Raw genomic sequence first — 27,068 nt, 5'->3', positions numbered from 1 at the left:
AAATCGTTTTTGTTCACTCATTGAGGTCTACAGAGTGGCGTGACTCTTGCGATTGATATTTGACGTTTTGGTTTAAATTATTTCACCTTTTATACTTGTTATAAGAGCGTTTTTATGGACTCTGGTAAACCGTAAAGTTAATTGTATTCTAAACTGTCGGTAGATTTTTTGATCCCCTGATAGCTTCAGTCACATGATTTGCTGTCGTCCGTGCCGAAGTTGATGAGTGCTCATAACGCTCTTGGTGTTAGCTAATGGTCATATGATTTTGGTAGTTTGCATAAATGGCTTGTTCGATCGTACGTCTTTAAAAGTGGCGTGAGTCTTAGTTTTAGATAGCTTCTTAAATAAGTATTTGCGTTGATTTGGCTTTTTTTGTGTTTGGCGTTTTTGAGCATTGATTGTATAAGTTAACCATTTTAAGCGAAAGTTGTTATAAGTTTGCAAATAATGATGACCTCCATGATTATATCAAGCCGAGTAAAAATTTAATTTTTCGGAATTTGACGTGGAGTCAATTCTGCAACGAGCAATAGCAGTTGTAATGATTTGCTTCGCTTATGCGAAATGTTTGAGCAAAGTTTTTTTCCTAAAATGAAAAAGAAAACAGACTAGAATTGAATTTTGTCGAAGAAGCTCAATTTAATTTGACCGATTTTGATGAAATGAAAATGTACCATTTGAATTTCTACGATTCCGAGTTTTTATGTAGGTCACCCATAAGTAACCAGTTTGGAAAACCTTAAGTTCCCAAACGAGAAGATCTCAGTCGATAAGATACCATTCCAAAAGATACCTCGTTCTAAAATTGCCCACGACATAAGAATTGAAAATGAAGCGGTTAATCGATCAAAGTAAAAACAAGCGTCGGTTAAAATCAAAGAAACAACAAACTTTTGCTGCACAAGTTTCGAACATAAATGACCTTGCTAATCACTTGGCCTTCAAATTGAAACTCAATCGAAACAGCGTAGACTACAAATTAACTTGAAAAGGGTTTACAATTAATCAAAATCCTGTGCTAGCCGAAAATTGCCAGATTTTTCAAACAACTGAAGTGGGTACAAAATTGAAATTCTTTGTTTTGACAGTTTTTTTCGCTAGACGCAATACAACCCCAACCTAGCGTCCCATAAAAAGGGCAATTGCTCTGGGATTAACTTGATAGAGACAGCAATTTCCAATGCGAGTCGTAGTATTGCGTTTCAGCGTTCTCCTGGAGGGTGCAAGGAGACGTCTATACAAAGATGATCAAACAAATTTAAATTTAGAAATTAGGAAAAAACTAAATTTAATAGGTTAAATGAGCAAGCGAACGGATATAAGACAATGTGTTAGAGTCTGTGAATGAACCAGTTATATGTTGAACTTTTTTCATTCAGATCATGGTACTTTTTCTGGGATAAGTTGATAGTACCGCTGGATGCCTTCAAATTATTGAATTTTTGATTAAAGGAATCCAGTTGATTTTTTTTCAAGAAAATTGAAAGTTGGTTGCTTTCAAACTAAGCGGTTACACGTAGATGTCACCCTTAAACTTCATTTGTTTTTTGGGCTAGACCACACTCAGCATTTTGATAATGGTTCCATAAAGAACTAGGAAAGATTGTTTTTCGGCAAATCAAATCCCCTTTAATGTATGTTTTTTTGGAAAGAAGCCGTGAGCTCGTCTAATGTTTCGAGTCGCTTTGTGAAATATCTAGTTTAGTGACCACGCTGCATATTCGTCAATTACTAGGTCGAACCCAATTTCTACTTTTGACTCCGGCACAAAACTAAGAGCAGGAATCATATGAAGCGCTAAGACTAACTCGCTGTTTGATTCGTAAATCTTTTGAAGGCCTAATTTGGATTCTTTCTGCGTAAAGCTCTGACAGAGGTGAAAATAACATCCCTTAATGTCAGTTTGGTAATGAGACGCAAAACAACTAACGCAGCAGTTTCAAAGTCGATGAAAATTCTTTCCGGGTCACGTCACCGATAAGCAATTGAGATGTGATTTGGCATCTTGTAGGTTAAGCATTTATTGCTGAACAGAGCGTAGACGCAAGATGGATAAAACCCGTCAATCTGAATGTGCACAGTGTAGAGCTGGTAAACCTGACTGGGGCAAATTTTGAAAGTGCTGTCTACAAGCCAGGTTCTGTTGTACAATTTAAGCGCATTGAGGTTCTCAATGTCGCCATAAATCAATATGCGTTCCGTATCTTTTTTGCTGTCGAAAATACAAAATTGCTTGAAACGATCCGGTGTATCGAAATGACGGTCGTCTGTGGCAATAGTGGCCTGGGATGTCGTTTGGTTACTACTGTTTGGATTTCGCGTTATCGCCGACCGGGAAGGAAAAGACAGTTGGGTCCTGCACCAATTGAAAACTAGATGCGATGATCTGGCTGTTTACTGGATCCAGTTGATTTCTAACTGTCTCCTTCATTCGCTGACGATTTGTCGAGCTTCTGAGCGTCCTGCGTTGAGATCGTGACTATGCTCGCTGCTGTTTGGGATTATATCGGTCCCAAAAGTGATTTAAGTTTTCGGGCGCTTATATGATCTCCATTTGCTGCAGCGCCAGTGTATTGTTGTCTTTGCATCGCGTTCCTTATGAAATTAATAGCCGTCAAGAATAATAAGTTTTGGCCTTTTTTGTGAGGTTTCCAAAGTATTGACTATTCAATGAGTTAATGAGTGAGATAATGAATGCAGAGTTTACTTTTTCAATGGAGTTGTTCTAATTCAATGCCCTATTATTATTAAATTAAGCACATGCTGGCAGTTTGTTAGTTCAAAAAAAATGAGTCCAGTTTGAATTTGGTTATGTTAGACTTGCGTTGTTCATTAATAGCGCGAACCTAATTGAGATATCCTTACTCTAGATTTATTTCTGATTGCTTTTTGAACATGGCTTTCGTTCATCTTTCATGGGATCTTTCTATTTTGCTTGGGATCTTATGGTATGTTATCTTTTGTCCTGACACCGTTCTTACATTTAATCAAAGTTCGGCTCTTTCTCTTAGGCTTATTTTAATGTTATAATCGCTGTTGAGAAAAATGGGGTTAAGCTACACAGTTTTTAGCTGGCCCTCTTTTTGTTTCAGACCGCAATTCCAATTTGAGTTTCAATTATCGAATTGTGTTTAATATTGGTTAACTGAATCCATTTTTTTGTACTATTGATTTCTTTCTAATATTGACTACTAAATTATTACAAATCTGATTGAGTTAAACTTTTCGTTTTAAGCTGACTACACCTGGATCTGTAGAAATTATTCTACCATAATTGAACTGTACCTGTTTCCTTATTTACACAAGCAGAGCTTGTGTGGTAGTATGAACTCTCTTTTTTCCCAAGCTAAGTCGCAGATGTTAGTGTTCATTTTGGAAATGTTTTTTTTTATTGCAGTGTGTGCATAAGATCAATAACCAGCCATTAAGTAGAGCCAATGCTGACGATTTTAACACTTACTGTTATATTACACATAGCACTTCGATCAACCGTTAAATCCATCACCGTTAAATCGAAAACCGTCATTTTCTGAAAAATCCATATCTTCTCCATCTTAATAATTGGGGGGGGGGGGGGGGGGGGGGGGGTTGATCCTAGCACTTTAGTTTCACGTTATCATGGATCTGGAGCGTAGAGGTAGGGAAGGAGACCCGCAACAAAAAAAGAGGGTTCGAACCTGGGCAGGTTCGGATGTTTTAATGAACTTTTTCGTATACTAGTTAAAATGCGTCGGTTCTGTAAATTGAGGCATTTTAGTTGGTAAATTGCTTTGTTCAGATTGACTATACTGCTAATGCGTCATAATTGGCTTGCGTCACTTAGCAATTACGTAGACTCATAATTGGCGTGCGTCACTTAAGAAGTTATGTAGACTCAAAGTTATACTTTTTCAGCTTTTCGCATATTTTGCTTTTGTATGCGAATTGCAACTTTACCTGTGTTTTATACATGTAATCAGGGGCGGATCTAAGATTTTCTCGAGGGGGTTGGATTTTCAATAAAACTTCGAGTTTTTTGTCGACTTTTTTTTAGGTCGACCGAATTGATTTTTCGAACTCTCCCAAAGCACTTTTTTGTCTCTGTTTTGGCCAAAATTTCTGCGCCGCAGGCAAAATTTTGAAAAAAAAACAGGCCAACAAAGGCGTCTTTTTTTTGGAAAATTTTGACCAAAAATTGCGGTTTTTCGGCGCGCACTCCCCCCTCAAAATTAGTATATATTGGCGCCTAAGGCGCCTTAAGAAAATTTTTAGGGTTCATAGCCAAAAAAGGATATTGGAAAATAGTACAAAAGGGGGACCCTTTGGTTCGGCAAACTGTCGAATCCCTGAGGGGGTGGGGAGCGCTCCACTGGTTAATTTGGTTAATCCCCGCTCCACTGGTTCATTTGGTTTAGCGTTAAATTGGTAATTTTAACTTAGATGTCAAGTTGGAAGAAGTGCAAGTGATCCTATGGGTAAAGATGCTGTTGATGTTTTAGGTCACAAAAGTGGAGCGCTCTGTCAACATTACGCTTCCATTGCCGAAAGAAATGAGGATAAAATCAAAAAAGACTTAGAAGAACTTGGAAAAGAAAACTGCTCAATGTTTCACTACATGGAAACATACCACGGAAGAAGAAAATCAAGTTTGTCAAAGGAAACAAACAGTCTTTTAAACAAAATTAGGAAAAATTTTTGTCCAATAACTTACAATACATTGTACTGATGTTTCAATATATCGTATCATAATTATCACAAGTTATCCACATAATTTGGAAGTAATGAGTTAAATAGATCTTTTCAGTGATAGACGTAGTTTTTCCAGAAAGAAGTGAATTTTCAATCAAGTTCATGATTTTTTGCTTGCCCCTATCTAGTGTCGCATAACCGAAACTTTTTAAGACGAAGTAACTCTTTTGAAGAAAAAAACAAGACATAGTACTCCATTAAATGAAGATCAATTTTTAGCCTTTACATTGATTAGTTTTTATGGACAAAATCTTAGATTTTGTTTCTAATTGACGTCTTCAATTCTTTGTTCACTACTTTCATATCGGAAAAAAGATAAAATTAAATTAGATATTGCTCGAGGTATTTAAAATTTTAAGTACAATTTTGTTTTGTTAATCATAAAAAAAAGTATGGCGAAAAGTTTGAAAAATTCGAAGGCAGTCGACCACTTAAAGTTTTGCTCTTAATCGAGCAACTATCTGGTCTTTTTATACCAGAATGATCAAAATTGCTTAAAAGGGAGATGTGCTTAAGTTCTATTCAGTGGCGTGCGCATAAATTTTTCTAAGAGGGGTTTTTTTAAATTTTTTTTAGGTCGACCAATTTGATTTACCGAGTTCTCCGAAAATTCTATAGGGACCCTATTATGTCAAATTTTTCAAGAAACAATCCAAAAATGGCGTTTTAAAGAACTTTTTGGAAAAATTTGACTAAAAAATGCGTTTTTTGGCGCGCGCGCATCCCTCAAAGTTAGTTATATTGGCGACCAAGGCGCTTTAAAATTTTTTTACAGTTGGTCCGTCAAAATTGATGTCTTTTAGTTATAGCAAAGGGAGGACACTTTGGAAAAATTTGACAACCAGAGCTGAGGTTGAGGGGGGATCGTGTCTGTACCGATAGTTAACTGTAAAGTAAAAACGAAAGAAAAAAAATACAGAAGTAACAAAAAAATTCCTGCAATTGTTAACCAGGGTCACAACAATGTTTCTCCATAGAGAGCTGAATGACGTGTATGCTGGTGTTTTCACTTGTGGATAAATTGTCTTAATACCAAAGAAAAGGAATAAAACTCAGTGTTTAAAAGTCGACCACTGTTTAATCAAGGTAATGGGCAACGAACGATCACTTGGCCGCTGACCAATTGGCAAAGTATGAGGAAATCGGCTGTTTGGCCGTTTTCTATAAAAAAGTTTGCTTTTATTAGCAGAAAAAATGCCTTGATAATTACATAAAAATAAGGGGGACGCCCTTGTAGCCAAATTTATTCCGCAGAAAATAATATTGCGACCACAGGATTTTTTGTAGCAAAATAAGAAAATACCAAGTGAATGGACGAATCAAGGCCGTATGGCAGTAGCAGATTTAGGGGGGGGGGGAGCGGACGCCCCCCCCCTCAGGGATTCGACCCCCTGCCGACCCAAACGGTTCCGCTTTGTACTATTTTGAGATATCCAGTTTTGGCTGACTGACCTCAAAATTTTTCAAAAGGTGCCTTTGGCGCCAATCTATACTAATTTTGAGGGGGGAGCGCGCGCCGAAAAAAACGCAATTTTTTGGTCGAATTTTTCCAAAAAGTGCCTAAAAACGCTTTTTTGGCTTTTTTCAAAAATTTGTCTGCGGTGCGAAAAATTTGGTCAAATTAGGGTCTTTATAGTGGTTTCGAAGAGCTCAGAACATCAGTTTGGTCGACCTAAAAAAAGTCGACCAAATTTTCAAAAAAATTTTGAAAATCAAACTTGATAAATTCCTAGATCCGCGCCTGCCGTATGGTACGTTTTAGCGACCTATCTTAAGTATTCAAGAGCCATATGAAAGCCCCAATCGCTGTTTTGCTGATTCTAAAACTGTATCAGTCTTTAAAATAGGGTCTGAAGTTTGGATACTCAAACAAAACTCATGAAGTGGCGATGAAGTGTTGTCTTTTTTTGAGGTCCAACATTTTTGTTTCTCATATGTACTAAATAAATTTTAAGGTATCTAATGTAATCCGCGGGCCAGTGCCACTGATTTTTTTTCTCGTTTGTTTTTTGCAATGATAGCAATGGGCAGATATTTCAGGCACAGCAACAACCGGACATAAAAAATAGGACATAAAATAATTTGAGCGAAGTATTTTCATCTCAATATTTTTATTTTGAGCTAAAATTGATTTGAAAAACAAAAACAATTTTTTAGCAAATTATTTGTTGAAGCTCCAATTACGACTCAGAGGCGCCTAACATCATATTTCGCTCGACGTTTAATTGCGCTCTATTTAAATTAGAAAAAAAAAATACATCCAAAATTGTCGTAAGGGAACTTTCGATGTTCCATGAACTTGTCTCTAGTTTGTGACCTTGTTCCAATATTAACGTTTCAATATGAATGGTCGCAGCCTAAATGATATCTCATTAGAAACTTCAGTTGCTTGATTTCTGAATCTGAGAATCAGAATATTGGATTCACAGATTAAGTTTGTACCAGATTAAAAAGTGAAATGAGCATTGAAAAGTTTAACACGATTTTTTAAAAAAAATAAGAGGAGTGCAGGCTATCAGGTGCGGTGTGCTAGATCTGTTAAATCTCTTCAGGCTACGAAGCTAATATTGAGCCTTAAAACAAACAATTTGAATGGTGTAATCTGTGTGGCTTAAGCACCGCTCGGTGTTTGGGATGATTAATTTTGTTGCCGCTGCAAAAAAGAAGTGAGTCTCTGCGTTAGTTTTGCATCGGACATATCATAAAATACCACCAATGATTGTAAAAAAAATGCAAAAATGATTCAGTTATGCATGCCAAGAAGAATTTTGAAAAAGAATTTCAAATCTTAGTTGAATTTTTGTACAGTTTGCTATCGGATAAATTAAGTAAACTAATTTGAAAAAAGTGAAAGTGTCTGATAACATATCTTTTTGTTAAGGTCTGAACTGTTTTTGTGTGTAAGGCATAAAAAGCCATTTATACTGTACAGTCATTATTAGTGACGTTTCCATTGGTCTATTGTTTCTCAACTTGGATGAATTGATGTTATTCGAGAATTAAAAACCCTATTAAAAACTAAGACGATGACTCAAAGCAGTTAATTACAAATAATTATTAATAGGCTTAAAAAAAAACAAAGTTTGTTATCCAAACGTCTTGAGCTACTTGGTGAATTAGTAATAAGTGATTTTGTTAGTTTTAAGTGATTCCGTTATGATTTCTCCGCTTACTCAGTTCTCGATTTGAAATTAAAGCTCAAAATTTTGAAAATGGCCGAGTGTCCAGACGTTTTACAAACGGCCAGCTGCTTGATGAAAAATATCAAGCTGTTTTGTAAATTTTCGAAGCGCTCACCAATCATCGAGTTTATGACCATTTTTGGCAATCCATTTCTTTAATCAAAATGACCAAATTCATTTAGTAATTTGCTGTTTCTGGACAACAGTAGTCATTGTTTTGACCAATTGAATAAAAAAAATTTCTTCAATCACGACAGTTTATTCTCAATTTGCCGTAGTTGGCTTTTCATCATCGGATATAGAATTTTTTATCTCGGTCTGAAATTTACAGGTAATTTAATCCTTTTTATTTGCATTGGGATTTAGTTAATGATTTTGAAACTAACTTAAGCCCGTATTTTCCGTGTGGATGTCAAAAAAGTCCCCATAGTGCAAATAATTTCTTTAAACCCTCCGTCACTGAGCAAAAAATCTTCCCTGGAAAACTTTCGCCAGCTTAGTTTTAGATTTTAGCATAGATTGGACGATAATGTTATAAATCACTGCTTGGGCAGGTTCACAGAATGACTGACTTCGACATGACACTGTTTGCGGGATCCGCCATCGCACAGGGTGCGGGCAAACTGAGTAATATAGACGAATGGTGTCCGACTACGAAAGAGAGGCGCTGGCTCCTCATTGCAGGGTCCAGCCACTCCCCTGATGCTGTCACTCTGTCAGAAAAAGGAGAGAGGGAAGCGAGAAGTGTTGCACAGGGTGGGTAGAGATTAATAAGTTATAACAACTTGATGATAATAGTGTAAGTTTTATCATGACGGTTTGCATCCAGTTTTTGTAGACTAATAACGGCTGAGCTGTGCGTATAACAGAAATGAGCTTGCTGAGTGACAAATCATCTTGATCTGTTCCATATGCCCTGACATGGCCGAAAATTATAATTCGAAGTTATGTCGTGGTCAAAGTGTTATTTCGCTCAGAGCTGAATGTTAAAAGTATCCTTATTTTTAACATTCAGCTCTGAGCGAAATAACACTTTGACCACGACATAACTCTATTTTCAAGTTGGATGTACAAATATTCTATAAAATAGTTCGAATATTCTTTAAGCATCAGCATGAAAGACGGCATAAGATCGTAGTACCTGTCGTAAGACGTCCTTTCGAGCAATCAACGGAATTCTTTCTTTACCATTATTGAACCTCAATAATTCCTAAAGTTGTAATTGTTCTCCATAAATCAACGGTATTAATGTTTTCCTCAATCTCAATTCGAATTAAACTTGTTTCACCACTGACGTTTTTGTTAACATTAATTGCTTCACTTTGGTTACATTTGGCATTTTTGTTTATAGGCGAGAGAAGAAGTACCTTTCTGAAAGGAGTGAGCAATGATTTTGTCAACATGGAACGCGCAGTTGGCCACACCCTAAAAAACAAAATCCAGAACCTCGAAATGGAAAAACGAGAAGTGGAAAATCACATAAAGAAATTCTTTGCCTTCTGCAAAACGAACAAGTTCAAACCGATGCTGTACTACAGCGGTCACGGTGAACTGCCAACTGGGAATTGGTGTTTCTCTGACGGGGTAGTTGGAATTGAGGAAATTCTGGAATGGATGCCAGCTGGCATGACTCCGCCTACTATCGTCAGTGATGCCTGTTTTAGTGGAACATGGTCTCATTTTTGCACTCAGAAGCAAATTGAAGGATTCGATTGTCTTTCTGCAACTCAAGATTATCAAGCTGCATACGACCAAGGGGGTGAATTTAAATTATTTTTAATATCTTCCATGTGAAGTAAAATTAAGTTGCTCATTTTTCTTTCTATTGATAAATAATGACAATTTTTGATGAAAAAGATGTATTAACTCAACCTGGTGTTCGTTCATTTTAGATAAAGGAGGAGAGTTGACACTCTACATAACGGGTCACGGGGACCTACTGCCTGATGGAAGACCAACAACATATCCACTGTACAGCAGAGGGACAGACGTGGATTTCAGAGACCAAAAGAAATACAATAAAGTTACTTACATTGATTTTGTCAAATATCACACATTCAATGACAACAACATTCTTCTTTACCAATGTGTGGACGACAACCACGTGATTGCCGTGTTTGGTTCGTATGCAAAATATAAGAACAAGAAGAAAGCTTTTTGGTGCAGTGCAAATTATGAAGAGTTTACGAAAGAGATGAAAACACACAAAAAGTCGGGCAAGTTTATTTTCTCTATCGCAGCAGATCAATACACTGGTAAAATATACACTTACACGATGGAGGGTCATGGTAATTTCCAGACAATGCTGACTTCAGATAGCCCAAAAGATTTAGAGTCTGAAGATCTTTCAATAACAGACTGTTTTGCTCTGAACTCCAAGTATTATTTTGTACTGACAGCCGGAGTAGAAGAATTCGAAGGCAAGACACAAAAAGTGCTGACTGCAAAGACCAGAGCAGATCTGGAGACTGAGATCCAGAAGTACAAATCAAAGGGCATGATCATTACTTCAGTCTGTATCAATGTTGAGAAAGAAGAGTACCTTATTGTCATGACTGAATCAGACCTTCCTCAGGAACACAAGTGGTTTGCAGAAGAAGGAAAGGAGTGGGATAATTGGAGCAGAGAGATGTATTACAAAAATTATTATTATAAAATACGATTTGTGGATCCATTCGATGATCATGAATTGTGTGTAAGGGTAAAAGACAGCAACCTAACTGCCGCGCCTTCTGTTCCCGCCCATCTCTACAGTTAAATGCAAACTCTCTTGCACATGGCACTCCTCATTCTATCAACAAACTCAATTAAGCCCTCGCACAAACAGATTCTTTCGGTTCTTTTGTTCTAACAGTATTTTTTGTTGAGCTAACATATTATATTTTTGCTGTTTTTAATAAATAAAAGTATTTAGCCGTCTTTGTAATCGATTTTTAATGTTTTTTAACATTTTTAATTTAAAAGACTACCTAATCAGCAGATGTTTTGGCTCTATTGTTTGTAGCAGACATCATTTAGAATGAAATATTATATTAAATATCGCCATGTGCTTCTGTATGTGTATAAATACCGTCACCAGGAACTCGGGCTATGGTAATATAATATATAATATATATAATAAAAGTCATAATTTGAAGTTTACCCAAGGGATATATTAATGATAATGTATGCTTATGGAGCTAAGTTTAACTGTTTAAAACTGTTAATTTTTTTTGGCGGATTTTCAACAAATTGCCATATTTCGAAATTGCCATATTTTGAGGCCGAAATTACGTCAGAATTACTTAACAATTGCATAATAAAACAAACACTGACAATATGCTGTTAAGCTGCATAACAATGTTGACTATAGGCTTATTACAATGGTAAATTTATTGTTGTTTGTTGGTCTACCACCAAACTTTTCAAATGTAAAAAAAAATTACCGCAGAAATTAAAAAGCTGTCATCGGAGTTTTTTTGGTTCCCAAAAAATTGAAATTAACTGATCTTCCATTTACTGTGTTAAATGTTTTCTCTAATTTTTATTTTTACTAAAATCAATTTCAATGGCTGCCAGCAATTTGATTCATATCACAATTTTCAAATCAATAATTTCAAAGTCATTGAGGAAAGTCGAAAGGGATCTTGAGGAAAGTCGAAACTATTTCTCCAAGTAATTTTGTAATTGAAGAAAATTCCAATTATTATTTGTATCAACTAAAAATAGACAATGTCAAATAGTTTTTCTAATTGAAGAAAATTCCAATCATTATTTGTATCATTTAAAAACTGACAATGTCAAATAGTTTTTCTCATTGAAGAATGTTCCAGTAATTTTGTGGAAGCAGTTTTCTCATTGAAAAAAGTTTCAGTGAGGATTGGAATTCAAGTTGAATTAATGTTCCAGTAATTCTATTTGAAGAATTTTCCTTATTGAAAAAAGATCCTGGAAGAAATTTTGTCAGCTAAATGGAAACTATGGCAAAGGCCAAGTGAACAAAGTTTTTAAAAAAAATTCAAAAAAATCCAGTAAACATTTTCAGTTAAAAGTAAACAGCCATTTATTTCTGATGCCTTTAAACAGACTATTGATCAAAAACGTTTTCTATTTCTATCTTACTTCTAGCAAGGGTAGTAGCGGTTTTACGGGTAACTGAACCGACCGACCACGCCCACCAACCCCCCCCCCCCCACCCCGAGTACCCAAATGGTACCTCTTTGGTACTATTTTAAACACTGCACTTTTTAGACAGTTTTTCGCTCAAAAGTGTCCAAAAAGTGCTAAAAACATCCTTTTTGGACTTTTTTCTATTTTTTTAAGTTCGTCAAAAAAATTGGCCAAAACAGTGACTTTTAGTGTTTTGAGAAAGCTCGGAAAATCAATTTGGTTGACCTAAAAAATCTTCGAAAAGTTTGAAAAGCCACCCACCCCCCTGGTCAAGAGAAAATTTTTATTGGATCCGACCATGGGCAAGACGGTGGCTTTTGATGGAAAAACAACTATTTACTAAATGAAAACTTAAACTCAAGTTCAGTATCGAACGTGAGAAAAATTCAAATTTTAAAAAATAATTAAAAAATACTTTTTTCAAGCTTATGATTACATCAATCTCAACTCAACGAAATAAAAAAAACTTGAAAAAGATGATAGAAGATACTAATGAAATCTGTATTGAACACTATCTAAAATAAAAAAAGCGTACAATTTTCATTTCAGTTCACACTTGCGACCTAGCGAAGTGTAATATGTCGGGGCAAAATCGCCCGGGGTGGAGAACTTCAAGTTTTAAGATAGGCTATAGACTATCCGGTTTTCAGCCTATGTATTAACGTAGGGAATAGATTTCCTATGTATTAAGATAGGTTATAGGTTTCAGATGTTAAGTTTTTTCAGCGCTTGAATTTCCCATAGATTGAGATAGTGTAAAAACTCCCCTATCTATTAGGATTAATAAATTAATTTCAGGGTATAAAAGTAGGGAATAGGTTTCCCAATGTATTAATATAGGGCAGGTTTCAGATGGTAAGTTTCGAAAAGAATTCAAACAGTTTTTGGCGCCCGATTTTGCCGATACATCAATGTTTTCAAACGGAATTGTTAAATTGCTTAAGTATTAAGATAAAGAAAAAAAAAGGTATAACTAAATGCGGATGGTAGGTTTCAGATGAGATTTTTTTGTGCAAAGTTTTCAAGTTTTTGAAAAAATCTCAAATTTTCGGAAAAAGTCTCAATTTTTGGTAAAATTTTCAGAAATCTCAAAGTTTTCATTAAATTTTGTCATCTTTTTTCATCTAGTCGTGAAAAACCAATGCTATAATATGTGAAAAAGCGTGAACACGCAACTGATGATTAATTGGTATCATGTTAAGACAATGACACATAGTTTTGATTAAAAAGAAAGAGTTCTTTTTTCACTTTCTGCTTAAAAAATCTATTTTGATCTATCTTAAGTTAGGGTGCGTAATTTATATCGTTATGACTTCTACAAACAACGCTCAGATTGGCTGAACCAATGTTGAAGATTCCGAATTATCGTAAGAATTGTGAAAATTTCCGTGTTTTTCGAACAAGTAGGGAAAAGTGTCTCATATTAGACTCAGCATCTTTATATTTTTTTTTACATCTTTCATATTCGTTCTTAACAAATTTTTATGTCCAGGTAAGTGAAAACTTTAAATACAGAATCTTTCTCATTGATCATTAATAGCAATAAAAATACAAATTTCATGAAAAAATTAGCTTCATGATTTGTCTCTTCCTCGTTTTTTTTTCAATGATTAAAATCAATGCAAACTCTGAAAAAGTTCAAATTTTCAATGAAATAACAAAACCTTATGTTTTATTCAAGTTTCTTTCAGAATTATCTTGGCATCTGAAAATGATAAATTTTGGAAGAATTTTTAGAGAAAGTTTTCATACTCTGCAACTGTTGTTTATTAACATTTATTCAATTTAAGTGAAAATACAATTTTTCTCGAACTCAACAGTTTTTCTGCTTGTCAAACTACACTAGTACTGAGCCGATCTTGGCGAAAGCTAAATATAAGCACAAAAGAAAGCGGTTATAATTCAGCTAAAACTTCTTCATAACTCTTCGTACAGTCTCTTTTGCTTCTACAACATAAAGCAACTCGCTTTTTACGAAGATGTCTTATGTTCTAAGTTATATTCTGCTTTGTGCTTTATACAGAGTCTCGCTAATAAACTCACTTCGCATGAAAACTTAGACAACACCAGGGAATTTAGAGGTAACATAGTATCATCTGAATGAGCAAAATGCTGGAAGATGTTAAATTAGCAGTGAACATCGAATGTCTGATTATTACTTTCAGTTTGGTACAAATATACGTTTAGCAAAAAAAAATTCCCAAATGGAGTAATTATTTAAATACTTTAAATGTTGTCAGCAGAAAGAAGTTTTTTTTTAAAATAGCACTTGATTACAAGCAAATATTTCGCGAAGTTTTTTTTAATCTTGATTTTTGTCGAATTTTTTTGAAGAACCGGTTAAGTTAGAGAAAAAACCTTTCTAAAGTATTCAATAAGAATACATTAGCGCATTGTAGAAATTAGTTTTATGGGTGTATTTTTACGAAACTTTGGTGGCTGAAATAAGAACAAATCTAATGGACATTATCTAAAAACTTTTTTGGCAGACCTTTCTCTGGAGTTTAATAACAGATACAAAAAAGTTTTTGGAATGAAACTTGATTCGAGCTTTCTGCTTTTTCTTAGATCTACGACAGAAAAAAATTTTCTGAAATTTAAGTCGAAAAAGAAACACGGACAGAAAACTGCATCAATTAATAAGTTAAATAAAATAAATCTTAAGCTAGCTTGACACAACATAGTTCTACAGTTCCTTGTAATATTCCAAATGAAAAAAAAATGAGACAAACCAGAGCAAGAAAAATTAATTAACAGAATGTCTCTTTGATTCGCTTCAAGTTAAATGTCATATTATTTGAAAAAAAAAATAATTCAATTTCTGCTAAAAATATCAATTTGCTTCAAAATTTCCAGCAAAACTTTTAATATTTTTACTCTGAAAGAAGTCTACAAAAAAATTCTTTTTTTTTAAAACAAAGTTAAACCAATTTGGACTTTGAGAGCAGATTTTTGATTTTTGCTTCATCTATTGTTTTCCAAAAGAACTATTTTTGCTTGATTTCAACAAAAATATTGGTAATTTACTGGAAAAATGTATCAACAAACCTAATTTTTTTTATCTCGGAGTTGCTTACTTCAAAAGTAAGTATCCTTTAAACAGTTAAATTTTTGTGTTTTTTTTACTTAATCAAAAATTAAAGAACAATTCATTAGCTTAGGCATAATTACCAATAACTTTTAACCTAAATTGAAACAACTCCTTAAAACTCCTGAAATTGAATTTCTAATTTTTTGTGTCGAAAAACTTCATTTTGAATTGTTCTTGGTTTCTGCTCTATCTGCAAAGTTCAGATTGATTCCAATTTGAACGAAAGTGTACTTGGAAAACATAATCATTTGAACGATCGTTTGAAAATCCAAAACCAAATTGGCACCAAAAACTCCATTTGCTAAGAACCTTCAGAAAATTTATGTGACCAGATAACTGTATGTTCTTGTTTTGATATAAACTCTTCAATTTGAAAGGAACTTCCAGTGAATACTTTTGTGAATCCTTTTCTGAAAACATTCAAGGTCCAACAACATTATCCAAAATTTCATCTTTTCTATATCAGTTATCAAAAACATTAAAAAACTATGGTTTCGATACATAGGCCGTCATTAATTAGATTGAAAAAGCGCTGCTTCAAGATCTCAATCGAAAACACTAAGTTAGGATGTTTGTAAAATGCTATTTAGGAAAAACGAATCAATCAGTCGATGTCTTATGATCATCTGGTACTTTCCTTACAATTTTTTAGTAAACAATTTTTCTTTTAATTGCTCAAATTATGTATTAATTTACAGCAAAAATACGTTAACAAACTCCCTGTGAGCAAGCAATCATGGCAATTTTTACTGTAATCTCAACGTTTTTGCAGTTTCTATTCACAACGTACCAAAATACTAGAACTTTACAGATTTCTAGATTTTTTCAGGTAACAATTTTTTTTAAAAAATTTAATTTGCTTTTTTTACTATGTTTCAATATGAATTTTGAAATATTTTTTCTCGTGGAGTGTGTTTGAAGGCTGCGGAGCGTGTTTTATGTCATCTTGAATAACATAATTCTGACAAGAGTAAAGCTTTTCATTGAAATATCGTTCAGTTCCTCCTTGCTCCATGTATGAAAATTACGATTTGGTTACATCAAAACTGCGCAGGTCTTTCGATGCATTTTTACATGTGTAATATCTACCACACTCAAGACATGCAACGTTTTTTGTTTACGTTCATAAACAAAATCTCAAAATGATAAAGATTTTTTGACGTGTGTAACATCTACCGCAACACAAGGCATGCATCTTTTTTGTTTCTCTGCAGTGACAAAAGTTCAATAAAAAGTGAAATAAAGATAACTTTAGAAAAATATTGCGAACAAATGAGAGATAGAAATTTCCAAAACGTTTAGCACGAGTTTCACACTAAGTTTGAATACTCACAAAAAATAAACACAATTAGTTAAAACAAATATGCAAGTTTCTTGACAAGTTGTCTTATAAGGGCTAGGAAAATTAGAATGATTTAATCCTACTTGGCGCAGGTGAAATGAAAATCATCCAATCAGAGTAGGGTTCTTGTAATTAGGGAATTATCGAAAATTTTGATATCAACCATTCAGAATCTAGCTTCCTTTATTGTGAAAGAACTTGAGAACAATTGGGAGACAGAAAGTCCCAAAACTTTTAGTAGGAGTTACACCCTAACTTTGAATGGTCACAAAAAGTGAACAAAAGTAGGTAAAAACAATAATGCAAGTTTCTTGACCAATTGTCCTATAACGTGAAAGAAAATCAGAATAGATTTCATCCTCTTTGGCGCAGTTGAAATCAAAATCATCCAATCAGAATAGAGCTCTTTTTATCAAGGAACTATCAAATATTTTGATGTCAACCAATCAGAATCTAGTTTTAGTAACCGTGAAAGTTTCAAAAGCTTTGATACCATCCAATCAAAATCGAACTTTAATTATCATGGAGTTTTCAAAAGTTTTGATATCAACAATTCAGAATCTAGCTTTGCTTATCATATATCTTCCATAAGAACTAATTTTGCTTGTTTTCAACAAAAATATCGACAATTTATTGAAAAAATTTATAGATTAATCGATTGTTTTTGTCTCACAGTTGCTTACTTTGAAAGAAAGTATCCTTAAAACATCCAATTTTTTGTTTATTTTTAGTTTATTCACCACAAAATATCAGGAACTCCATTGCATTAAAATTTGAACTGCCAAAATTTGTTTTCAAGCTAGATTTTTTCTTAATTTACTACTTATAACCTAAATTGAAGCAAAATTATCTCAAAACTTTTAGAGCCTCAAATAGAAAATCTAATTTGTTTTGTTAAAAAACTTCAACTTGAATCTTTGTTAGTTTCTGTTCATTCTGCCAATTTCAGATTAATTTCAATTTGAACAAAAATCGACTTGAAAAACTGTATTTTTTCAACGATCGTTGAAAAATTCAAAGCAAAGTTGGATTCAAAGTTCCATTTCATAGAATTCCTCAGAAAGCTATTCTTGACCAGATAACTGTATGTTCTTGTTTCAAGCTTAACTCTTAAATTTGAAGTGAATTATCAAAGAAAGTTTATGTATATCAGTATCTGAAAACGTTCAACGTCTAACAAAATTGACCAAATTTTCAACGTTTTTCAGTCAATTATCATAAGCAGTAAAAAATCATGATTTCAATACATAGGCCACCAATCATCTGGTTGAAATTGCGCTATTTTATGAACTGAATCAAAAACACTAAACTGAGAAGTTCATAAAGCGATAGCTAGCAAAAATGAAATCAATTAACCAATTATTTACACGTTTTTAACAATTGGACACTTGAGAACTCCGCTGTTTTTACGATGTTTCGATGCATTTTGACGTGTGTAACATCTACCGCACACAAGGCATGCATCTTTTTTGTTTCTCTGCAGTGACAAAATTTCAATAAAAAGTGAAATAAAGATAACTTTAGAAAAATATTGCGAACAAATGAGAGATAGAAATTTCCAAAACGTTTAGCACGAGTTTCACACTAAGTTTGAATACTCACAAAAAATAAACACAATTAGTTAAAACAAATATGCAAGTTTCTTGACAAGTTGTCTTATTAGGGCTAGGAAAATTAGAATGATTTAATCCTACTTGGCGCAGGTGAAATGAAAATCATCCAATCAGAGTAGGGTTCTTGTAATAAGGGAATTATCGAAAATTTTGATATCAACCATTCAGAATCTAGCTTCCTTTATTGTGAAATTTTCGAAATTTTTGAAACCTGTAAATCAGAATCGAGCTTTACTTTTCGTGTGTTTTTCAGAATTTTGTTATCTATAATTCAAAGTTTAATTTTAGATATCATATTTCTTGCGTAATAACAATTTTTGCTTGATTTCAACATAAAATTTTTGATAATTCAGTGGAAAAATATATCAATTAACCGACTTTTTTGCTTCGTATTTCCTTACTTCGAAAAAAAAGCATCCTTAAAACATCTGAATTTTCGTGTAATTTTAACTTTTTTATCAAAAAAACAGGAACTCCAATGTATTGCCATAACTACCAATGAATGTCTAAGTTGATGCAAAATGATCTCAAAACTCCCGGAGACTTAAACTGAAATTCTACTTTGATTTGTCAAAAAAGTTCAACTTGAGTCTTTCTTAATATCTGCTCAATCTACCAATTTCAGATTGATTCCAAATTGAACAAAAATTGACTTATAAAACTGTATCATTCCAACGATCGTTTAAGACTCCAAAGCAGAGTTGACAGCGAAAACTCCTTTTCATAGGAATCTTCAGAAAGCAACTTCCGACCCGATAACCTTATGTTCTTGTTTTCAGATTAACTCTTCACTTTGAAAGGAAGTTCCAGTGCAAACTTAAGTATATCTGTATCTGGAAACGTTCAAGTCCAAAAAAATTGTCCAAATTTTCATCTTTTCAATGTCAGCTTTAAAAAAAAAACTTAAAAATCACAATTTCGCCACCATTTATCTGCTTTAAAATGCGCTACTTTATGAACTCAATCAAAAACACTAAGGTGGGAAAATTATAAATTGATAGTTTGGCAAAACAAATCATTTAGTTGATGTTTTATAATCATCAAGTAATTTTTTTTACAATTTCCAACAAATACGTTTCAATTTATTAGTTCGAATTATGTATTCTTAGAGCAAACTTGAACTAACAAATTCCCCATAAGCAAGCCACCATTGCAATTCTCACTGTAGATTAAAAAATTTTGGATCGATTTTCATTGAGAAATTTTTAGTAAATTGAGTCCGACTATCACTCGAATTGGTTTTATCATCAATCAAAAATTTTGAACGAAAGCAATAGAAAACGATTGAAAAAGCGTTGAATTTAGGCCATAGTGTTTATTAGAAAAGTTGGTAATCAAAACTTATCAAAATGCTGAAACTTTATGAAAAATGTACAGATTTCTAGGTTTTTTAGGTAACAACTTTTATTTGAAAGATTTATTTGCTATGTTTACTGTGTTCTAATATGAATTTGGAAATGGAATTTTTCGTGAAGTGTGTTAGAAGGCTGTTGAGCTTGTTTTCCATCATCTTGAATAACCTTATTTTGACAAGAATTTTGCGTTTTCTTGAATTGATTATTCAGTTCCTTCTTGCTATATGTTTTACAGTTACGATTTGGACACTTTGAAACTCCGCAGGTTTTACGATGTTTTGATCCATTTTGACGTGAGTAACATCTACCACATTCAAGACAAGCCTTTTGTTTTATTTCTGTTAAGTGACAAAATCTCGTTAAAAAGAATGAGATAAAGTTAGGAAGAATTTGAGAACAAATGGGAGAGAGAAAGTTCCAAATTTTTTAGCAGGAGTTCTACATTAATTTTGAATGGTCACAAAAAATGAACCAAACAAAAAAAATTATGCAAACTTTTTGACCAATTCTCTTATCAGATGAAGGAAAATCAGAATGTATTTCATGCTATTTGGCGCAGCTAAAATGGAAATCATTCAATCAGAAAAGAGCTCCTCTTAGGAAAGAATTATCACATTTTTTGATTTCACATATTCAGAATCTAGCTTTAATTTTTGTGAAAATTACAAAAATTTTGATACCAACCAACCAAAACCGAGCTTTCCTTGTCATAGATTTTTCAAAAGTTCTGATATCAGCAATTCAGAATCTAGCTTTTTTTATCATATAATTATGGATAGATTGAGATTGTTTCTGTTCAGTTATTTCTGTTCATTTTTTTGTTCTGATCAGTTATTTCTGTTCTTTTGGAATTTCACAATAGTTTGAGTCCGATTTTCACTCTGACAGTTGGGACACTTGAAAACTCCGCTGGTTTTACGATGTTTCGATACGTATCAAGTAATCTTCAGAATTTTTATCAAGCATAAGAAGTATTTTTGCTTGATTTTAACGAAAATTTTGATATTTTACTGATAAAAATTTATCAACTAACCAATTTTTTTTCGTCTCGGAGTTGCTTACTTCGAAGGAAAGTATCCTTGAAACATCTAAATCTTCGTGTTTTTTTCCCATCAAAAACTAACAGGAACTCGAAGGCATCCAAGCAAATCTAAATTAACAAGTTTCTTGTGAGCAAGCCACCTTTGCAATTCTCACTGTAGATCAAAAACTTTTGGATCGATTTTCATTTGAAATTTCACAATAGTTTGAGCCCGATTTTTACTCTGACAGTTTGGACACTTGAAAACTCCGCAGGTCTTACAATGTTTCGATGCATTTCGACGTGTGTAACATCTACCGCACACAAGACATGCTTTTTTTTATTTCTGTTCAGTTATTTCAGTTCATTTTTTTGTTCTGATCAGTTATTTCTGTTCTTTTGGAATTTCACAATAGTTTGAGTCCGATTTTCACTCTGACAGTTGGGACACTTGAAAACTCCGCAGGTTTTACGATGTTTCGATGCGTTTCGTCGTGTGTAACATCTACCGCACACAAGACATGCAATGTTTTTATTTCTGTTCAGTGACCAAATCTCAATGAGAATGAAATAGAGATAAACTTAGAAAGATATTGAGAACAAATGAAACATAGAAATTCTCAAAACTTCTAGCACGAGTTTTACACTATTTTTGATTGCTCACAAAAAATGAAAAAAATCAGATAAAACAAATATGCAAGTTTTTTGACCAATTGTCTTTTAAGGGCTAGGAAAATTAGAATGATTTCATCCTACTTGGCGCATGTGAAATGAAAATCATCCAATCAGAACAGATTTTTTAAGATCAAGGAGTTATCGAAAATTTCGATATCAATCTTTCACAATTAGGCTTCACTTATCGTGAAAATTTCACAAATTTTAAAACCAGTCAATCAGAATCGACCTGTCCGTGTCATGTGTTTGTCAAAGTTTTGATATCAATTATTCAAAGTCTAGCTTTAGTTATTATATTTTTTCCATAATAACAATTTTTGCTTGACTTTAAAAAAAGTTTTGATAATTTAGTGTAGAAATGTATCAAGTAACCGAAATTTTTTTTCTATTGGATTTGCTTACTTTGAAACGAAATATCCTTAAAACATTTGACTTTTCGTTTGATTTTGCTTTTTCCATCAAAAACAGGAACTTCAATGCCTTACACATAATCACCAATAATTGTCGGTTTTCAAGCTGGATTTTTTCTGAATCTTTTTTATATAACCTAAGTGGAAGCAAACTGATCTCAAAACTCCCGGAGACTTAAACTGAAATTCTACTTTATTTTGTCAAAAAAATTCAATTTGAGTCTTTCTTAATATCTGCTCAATCTACCAATTTCAGATTGATTCCAAATTGAACAAAATTTGACTTATAAAACTCTATCATTTCAACAATCGTTTAAAACTCCAAAGCAAAGTTGACAGCAAAAACTCCATTTCATAAGAACCTTCAGAAAGCAACTTCTGACCCGATAACCTTATTTTCTTGTTTTCAGATTAACTCTTCAGTTTGAAAGGAAGTTCCAGTGCAAACTTAAGTATATCTTTATCTGGAAACGTTCAAGTCCAAAAAAATTGTCCAAATTTTCATCTTTTCAATGTCAGGTTTAAAAAAAACTGTGAAAAATCCTGATTTCGCCACCATTTATCTGCTTGAAAATGCGCTACTTTATAAATTCAATCAAAAACACTAAACTGGGAAGTTTATAAATTGATAGCTTGGCAAAACAAATCAATTAGTTGATGTTTTATAATCATCAAGTAGTTTTTTTTTTCACAATTTCCAACAAATACATTTCTATTTATTAGTTCGAGTTATGTATTCTTAGAGCGAACTTGAACTAACAAATTCCCATAAGCAAGCCACCATTGCATTTCTCACTGTAGAATAAAAAATTTTGGATCGATTTTCATTGAGAAATTCACAGTAAATTGAGTCCGACTATCACTCGAATTGGTTTTATCATCAATCAAAAACTTTGAACGAAAGCAATAGAAAACGATTGAAAAAGCGTTGAATTTAGGCCATAATGTTTATTAGAAAAGTTCTTAATCAAAACTTATCAAAATGCTGAAACTTTATGAAAAATGTACAGATTTCTAGGTTTTTTAGGTAACAACTTTTATTTGAAAGATTTTTTTGCTATGTTTACCGTGTTCTAATATGAATTTGGAAATGGAATTTTTCGTGAAGCGTGTTAGAAGGCTGTTGAGCTTGTTTTCCATCATCTTGAATAACCTTATTTTGACAAGAATTTTGCGTTTTCTTGAATTGATTATTCAGTTCCTTCTTGCTATATGTTTGACAGTTACGATTTGGACACTTTGAAGCTCCGCAGGTTTTACGATGTTTTGATCCATTTTGACGTGAGTAACATCTACCACACTCAAGACAAGCCTTTTGTTTTATTTCTGTTAAGTGACAAAATCTCGTTAAAAAGAATGAGATAAAGTCAGGAAGAATTTGAGAACAAATGGGAGAGAGAAAGTTCCAAAATTTTTAGCAGGAAATTCTCAAAACTTCTAGCACGAGTTTTGCACTATTTTTGATTGCTCACAAAAAATAAAAAAAATCAGATAAAACAAATATGCAAGTTTTTTGACCAATTGTCTTTTAAGGGCTAGGAAAATTAGAATGATTTCATCCTACTTGGCGCATGTGAAATGAAAATTATCCAATCAGAACAGATTTTTTAAGATCAAGGCGTTATCGAAAATTTTGATATCAATCTTTCACAATTAGGCTTCACTTATTGTGAAAATTTCACAAATTTTAAAACCAGTCAATCAGAATCGACCTGTCCTTGTCATGTGTTTGTCATAGTTTTGATATCAATAATTCAAAGTCTAGCTTTAGTTATCATATTTTTTCCATTATAACAATTTTTGCTTGACTTTAAAAAAGTTTTGATAATTTAGTGTAGAAATGTATCAAGTAACCGAAATTTTTTTTCTATTGGATTTGCTTACTTTGAAACGAAATATCCTTAAAACATTTGACTTTTCGTTTGATTTTACTTTTTCCATCAAAAAACAGGAACTTCAATGCCTTACACATTATCACCAATAATTGTCGGTTCTCAAGCTGGATTTTTTCTTAATCTTTTTTATTTAACCTAAGTGGAAGCAAACTGATCTCAAAACTCCCGGAGACTTCAACTGAAATTATACTTTATTTTGTTAAAAAAATTCAATTTGAGTCTTTCTTAATATCTGCTCAATCTACCAATTTCAGATTGATTCCAAATTGAACAAAATTTGACTTATAAAACTCTATCATTTCAACGATCGTTTAAAACTCCAAAGCAAAGTTGACAGCAAAAACTCCATTTCATAAGAAATAAGAACCTTCAGAAAGCAACTTCCGACCCGATAACCTTATGTTCTTGTTTTCAGATTAACTCTTCACTTTGAAAGGAAGTTCCAGTGCAAACTTAAGTATATCTGTATCTGGAAACGTTCAAGTCCAAAAAAACTGTCCAAATTTTCATCTTTTTAATGTCAGGTTTAAAAAAAACTGTGAAAAATCCTGATTTCGCCACCATTTATCTGCTTGAAAATGCGCTACTTTATAAATTCAATCAAAAACACTAAACTGGGAAGTTTATAAATTGATAGCTTGGCAAAACAAATCAATTAGTTGATGTTTTATAATCATCAAGTAGTTTTTTTTTTCACAATTTCCAACAAATACATTTCTATTTATTAGTTCGAGTTATGTATTCTTAGAGCGAACTTGAACTAACAAATTCCCATAAGCAAGCCACCATTGCATTTCTCACTGTAGAATAAAAAATTTTGGATCGATTTTCATTGAGAAATTCACAGTAAATTGAGTCCGACTATCACTCGAATTGGTTTTATCATCAATCAAAAACTTTGAACGAAAGCAATAGAAAACGATTGAAAAAGCGTTGAATTTAGGCCATAATGCTTATTAGAAAAGTTCTTAATCAAAACTTATCAAAATGCTGAAACTTTATGAAAAATGTACAGATTTCTAGGTTTTTTAGGTAACAACTTTTATTTGAAAGATTTTTTTGCTATGTTTACCGTGTTCTAATATGAATTTGGAAATGGAATTTTTCGTGAAGCGTGTTAGAAGGCTGTTGAGCTTGTTTTCCATCATCTTGAATAACCTTATTTTGACAAGAATTTTGCGTTTTCTTGAATTGATTATTCAGTTCCTTCTTGCTATATGTTTGACAGTTACGATTTGGACACTTTGAAGCTCCGCAGGTTTTACGATGTTTTGATCCATTTTGACGTGAGTAACATCTACCACACTCAAGACAAGCCTTTTGTTTTATTTCTGTTAAGTGACAAAATCTCGTTAAAAAGAATGAGATAAAGTCAGGAAGAATTTGAGAACAAATGGGAGAGAGAAAGTTCCAAAAATTTTAGCAGGAAATTCTCAAAATTTCTAGCACGAGTTTTGCACTGTTTTTGATTGCTCACAAAAAATGAAAAAAATCAGATAAAACAAATATGCAAGTTTTTTGACCAATTGTCTTTTAAGGGCTAGGAAAATTAGAATGATTTCATCCTACTTGGCGCATGTGAAATGAAAATTATCCAATCAGAACAGATTTTTTAAGATCAAGGCGTTATCGAAAATTTTGATATCAATCTTTCACAATTAGGCTTCACTTATTGTGAAAATTTCACAAATTTTAAAACCAGTCAATCAGAATTGACCTGTCCTTGTCATGTGTTTGTCATAGTTTTGATATCAATAATTCAAAGTCTAGCTTTAGTTATCATATTTTTTCCATTATAACAATTTTTGCTTGACTTTAAAAAAGTTTTGATAATTTAGTGTAGAAATGTATCAAGTAACCGAAATTTTTTTTCTATTGGATTTGCTTACTTTGAAACGAAATATCCTTAAAACATTTGACTTTTCGTTTGATTTTACTTTTTCCATCAAAAAACAGGAACTTCAATGCCTTACACATTATCACCAATAATTGTCGGTTCTCAAGCTGGATTTTTTCTTAATCTTTTTTATTTAACCTAAGTGGAAGCAAACTGATCTCAAAACTCCCGGAGACTTCAACTTAAATTATACTTTATTTTGTTAAAAAAATTCAATTTGAGTCTTTCTTAATATCTGCTCAATCTACCAATTTCAGATTGATTCCAAATTGAACAAAATTTGACTTATAAAACTCTATCATTTCAACGATCGTTTAAAACTCCAAAGCAAAGTTGACAGCAAAAACTCCATTTCATAAGAAATAAGAACCTTCAGAAAGCAACTTCCGACCCGATAACCTTATGTTCTTGTTTTCAGATTAACTCTTCACTTTGAAAGGAAGTTCCAGTGCAAACTTAAGTATATCTGTATCTGGAAACGTTCAATTCCAAAAAAACTGTCCAAATTTTCATCTTTTTAATGTCAGGTTTAAAAAAAACTGTGAAAAATCCTGATTTCGCCACTATTTATCTGCTTAAAAATGCGCTACTTTATAAACTCAATCAAAAACACTAAACTGGGAAGTTTATAAATTGATAGCTTGGCAAAACAATTCAATTAGTTGATGTTTTATAATCATCAAATAGTTTTTTTTTACAATTTCCAACAAATACATTTCTATTTATTAGTTCGAGTTATGTATTCTTAGAGCGAACTTGAACTAACAAATTCCCCATAAGCAAGCCACCATTGCAATTCTCACTGTAGATTAAAAAATTTTGGATCGATTTTCATTGAGAAATTTTTAGTAAATTGAGTCCGACTATCACTCGAATTGGTTTTATCATCAATCAAAAATTTTGAACGAAAGCAATAGAAAACGATTGAAAAAGCGTTGAATTTAGGCCATAGTGTTTATTAGAAAAGTTCGTAATCAAAACTTATCAAAATGCTGAAACTTTATGAAAATTGTACAGATTTCTAGGATTTTTAGGTAACAACTTTTATTTGAAAGATTTATTTGCTATGTTTACTGTGTTCTAATATGAATTTGGAAATGCAATTTTTCGTGAAGTGTGTAAGAAGGCTGTTGAGCTTGTTTTCCATCATCTTGAATAACCTTATTTTGACAAGAATTTTGCGTTTTCTTGAATTGATTATTCAGTTCCTTCTTGCTATATGTTTTACAGTTACGATTTGGACACTTTGAAACTCCGCAGGTTTTACGATGTTTTGATCCATTTTGACGTGAGTAACATCTACCACATTCAAGACAAGCCTTTTGTTTTATTTCTGTTAAGTGACAAAATCTCGTTAAAAAGAATGAGATAAAGTTAGGAAGAACTTGAGAACAAATGGGAGAGAGAAAGTTCCAAAATTTTTAGCAGGAGTTCTACATTAATTTTGAATGGTCACAAAAAATGAACCAAACAAACAAAATTTTGCAAACTTTTTGACCAATTCTCTTATCAGATTGGATTCAGAAGGAAAATCAGATTGGATTTCATCCTATTTGGCGCAGCTGAAATGGAAATCATTCAATCAGAAAATAGCTCCTCTTAGCAAGGAATTATCACATTTTTTGATATCAACTATTTAGAATCTAGCTTTCCTTTTTGTGAAAATTACAAAAATTTTGATACCAACGAACCAAAACCGAGCTTTCC

The 27,068-nt window shown here is 32.8% G+C and overlaps 2 protein-coding genes across 2 annotated transcripts in view; both read left to right on the top strand.

Annotated features, from left to right (window-relative positions):
* The window catches only part of LOC134855269 (uncharacterized), a 67,214-nt gene extending 62,436 nt beyond the window's left edge, over positions 1 to 4,778 (top strand). The window contains exon 6 of the mRNA XM_063871744.1: positions 4,482 to 4,778. Coding sequence (XP_063727814.1) covers positions 4,482 to 4,708 — 227 coding nt within the window. The 3' untranslated portion in view covers positions 4,709 to 4,778. The remainder of the gene's footprint in view (positions 1 to 4,481) is intronic.
* A 3,338-nt stretch (positions 4,779 to 8,116) lies between these two features.
* Positions 8,117 to 10,887, top strand: LOC134855221 (uncharacterized). The gene is made up of 4 exons (XM_063871678.1): positions 8,117 to 8,244; positions 8,468 to 8,669; positions 9,265 to 9,672; positions 9,806 to 10,887. The coding sequence occupies exons 2-4, from the start codon at positions 8,477 to 8,479 to the stop codon at positions 10,669 to 10,671; spliced, it is 1,467 nt and encodes a 488-aa protein (XP_063727748.1). The 5' UTR covers positions 8,117 to 8,244; positions 8,468 to 8,476; the 3' UTR covers positions 10,672 to 10,887.
* Positions 10,888 to 27,068: the final 16,181 nt, after the last annotated feature.

The sequence above is a fragment of the Symsagittifera roscoffensis genome, chromosome 10 (genome assembly GCF_963678635.1).
Source record: "Symsagittifera roscoffensis chromosome 10, txSymRosc1.1, whole genome shotgun sequence".
Taxonomy (NCBI): Eukaryota; Metazoa; Xenacoelomorpha; order Acoela; family Convolutidae; genus Symsagittifera; species Symsagittifera roscoffensis.
This window is presented reverse-complemented; position numbering and strand designations above follow the sequence as displayed.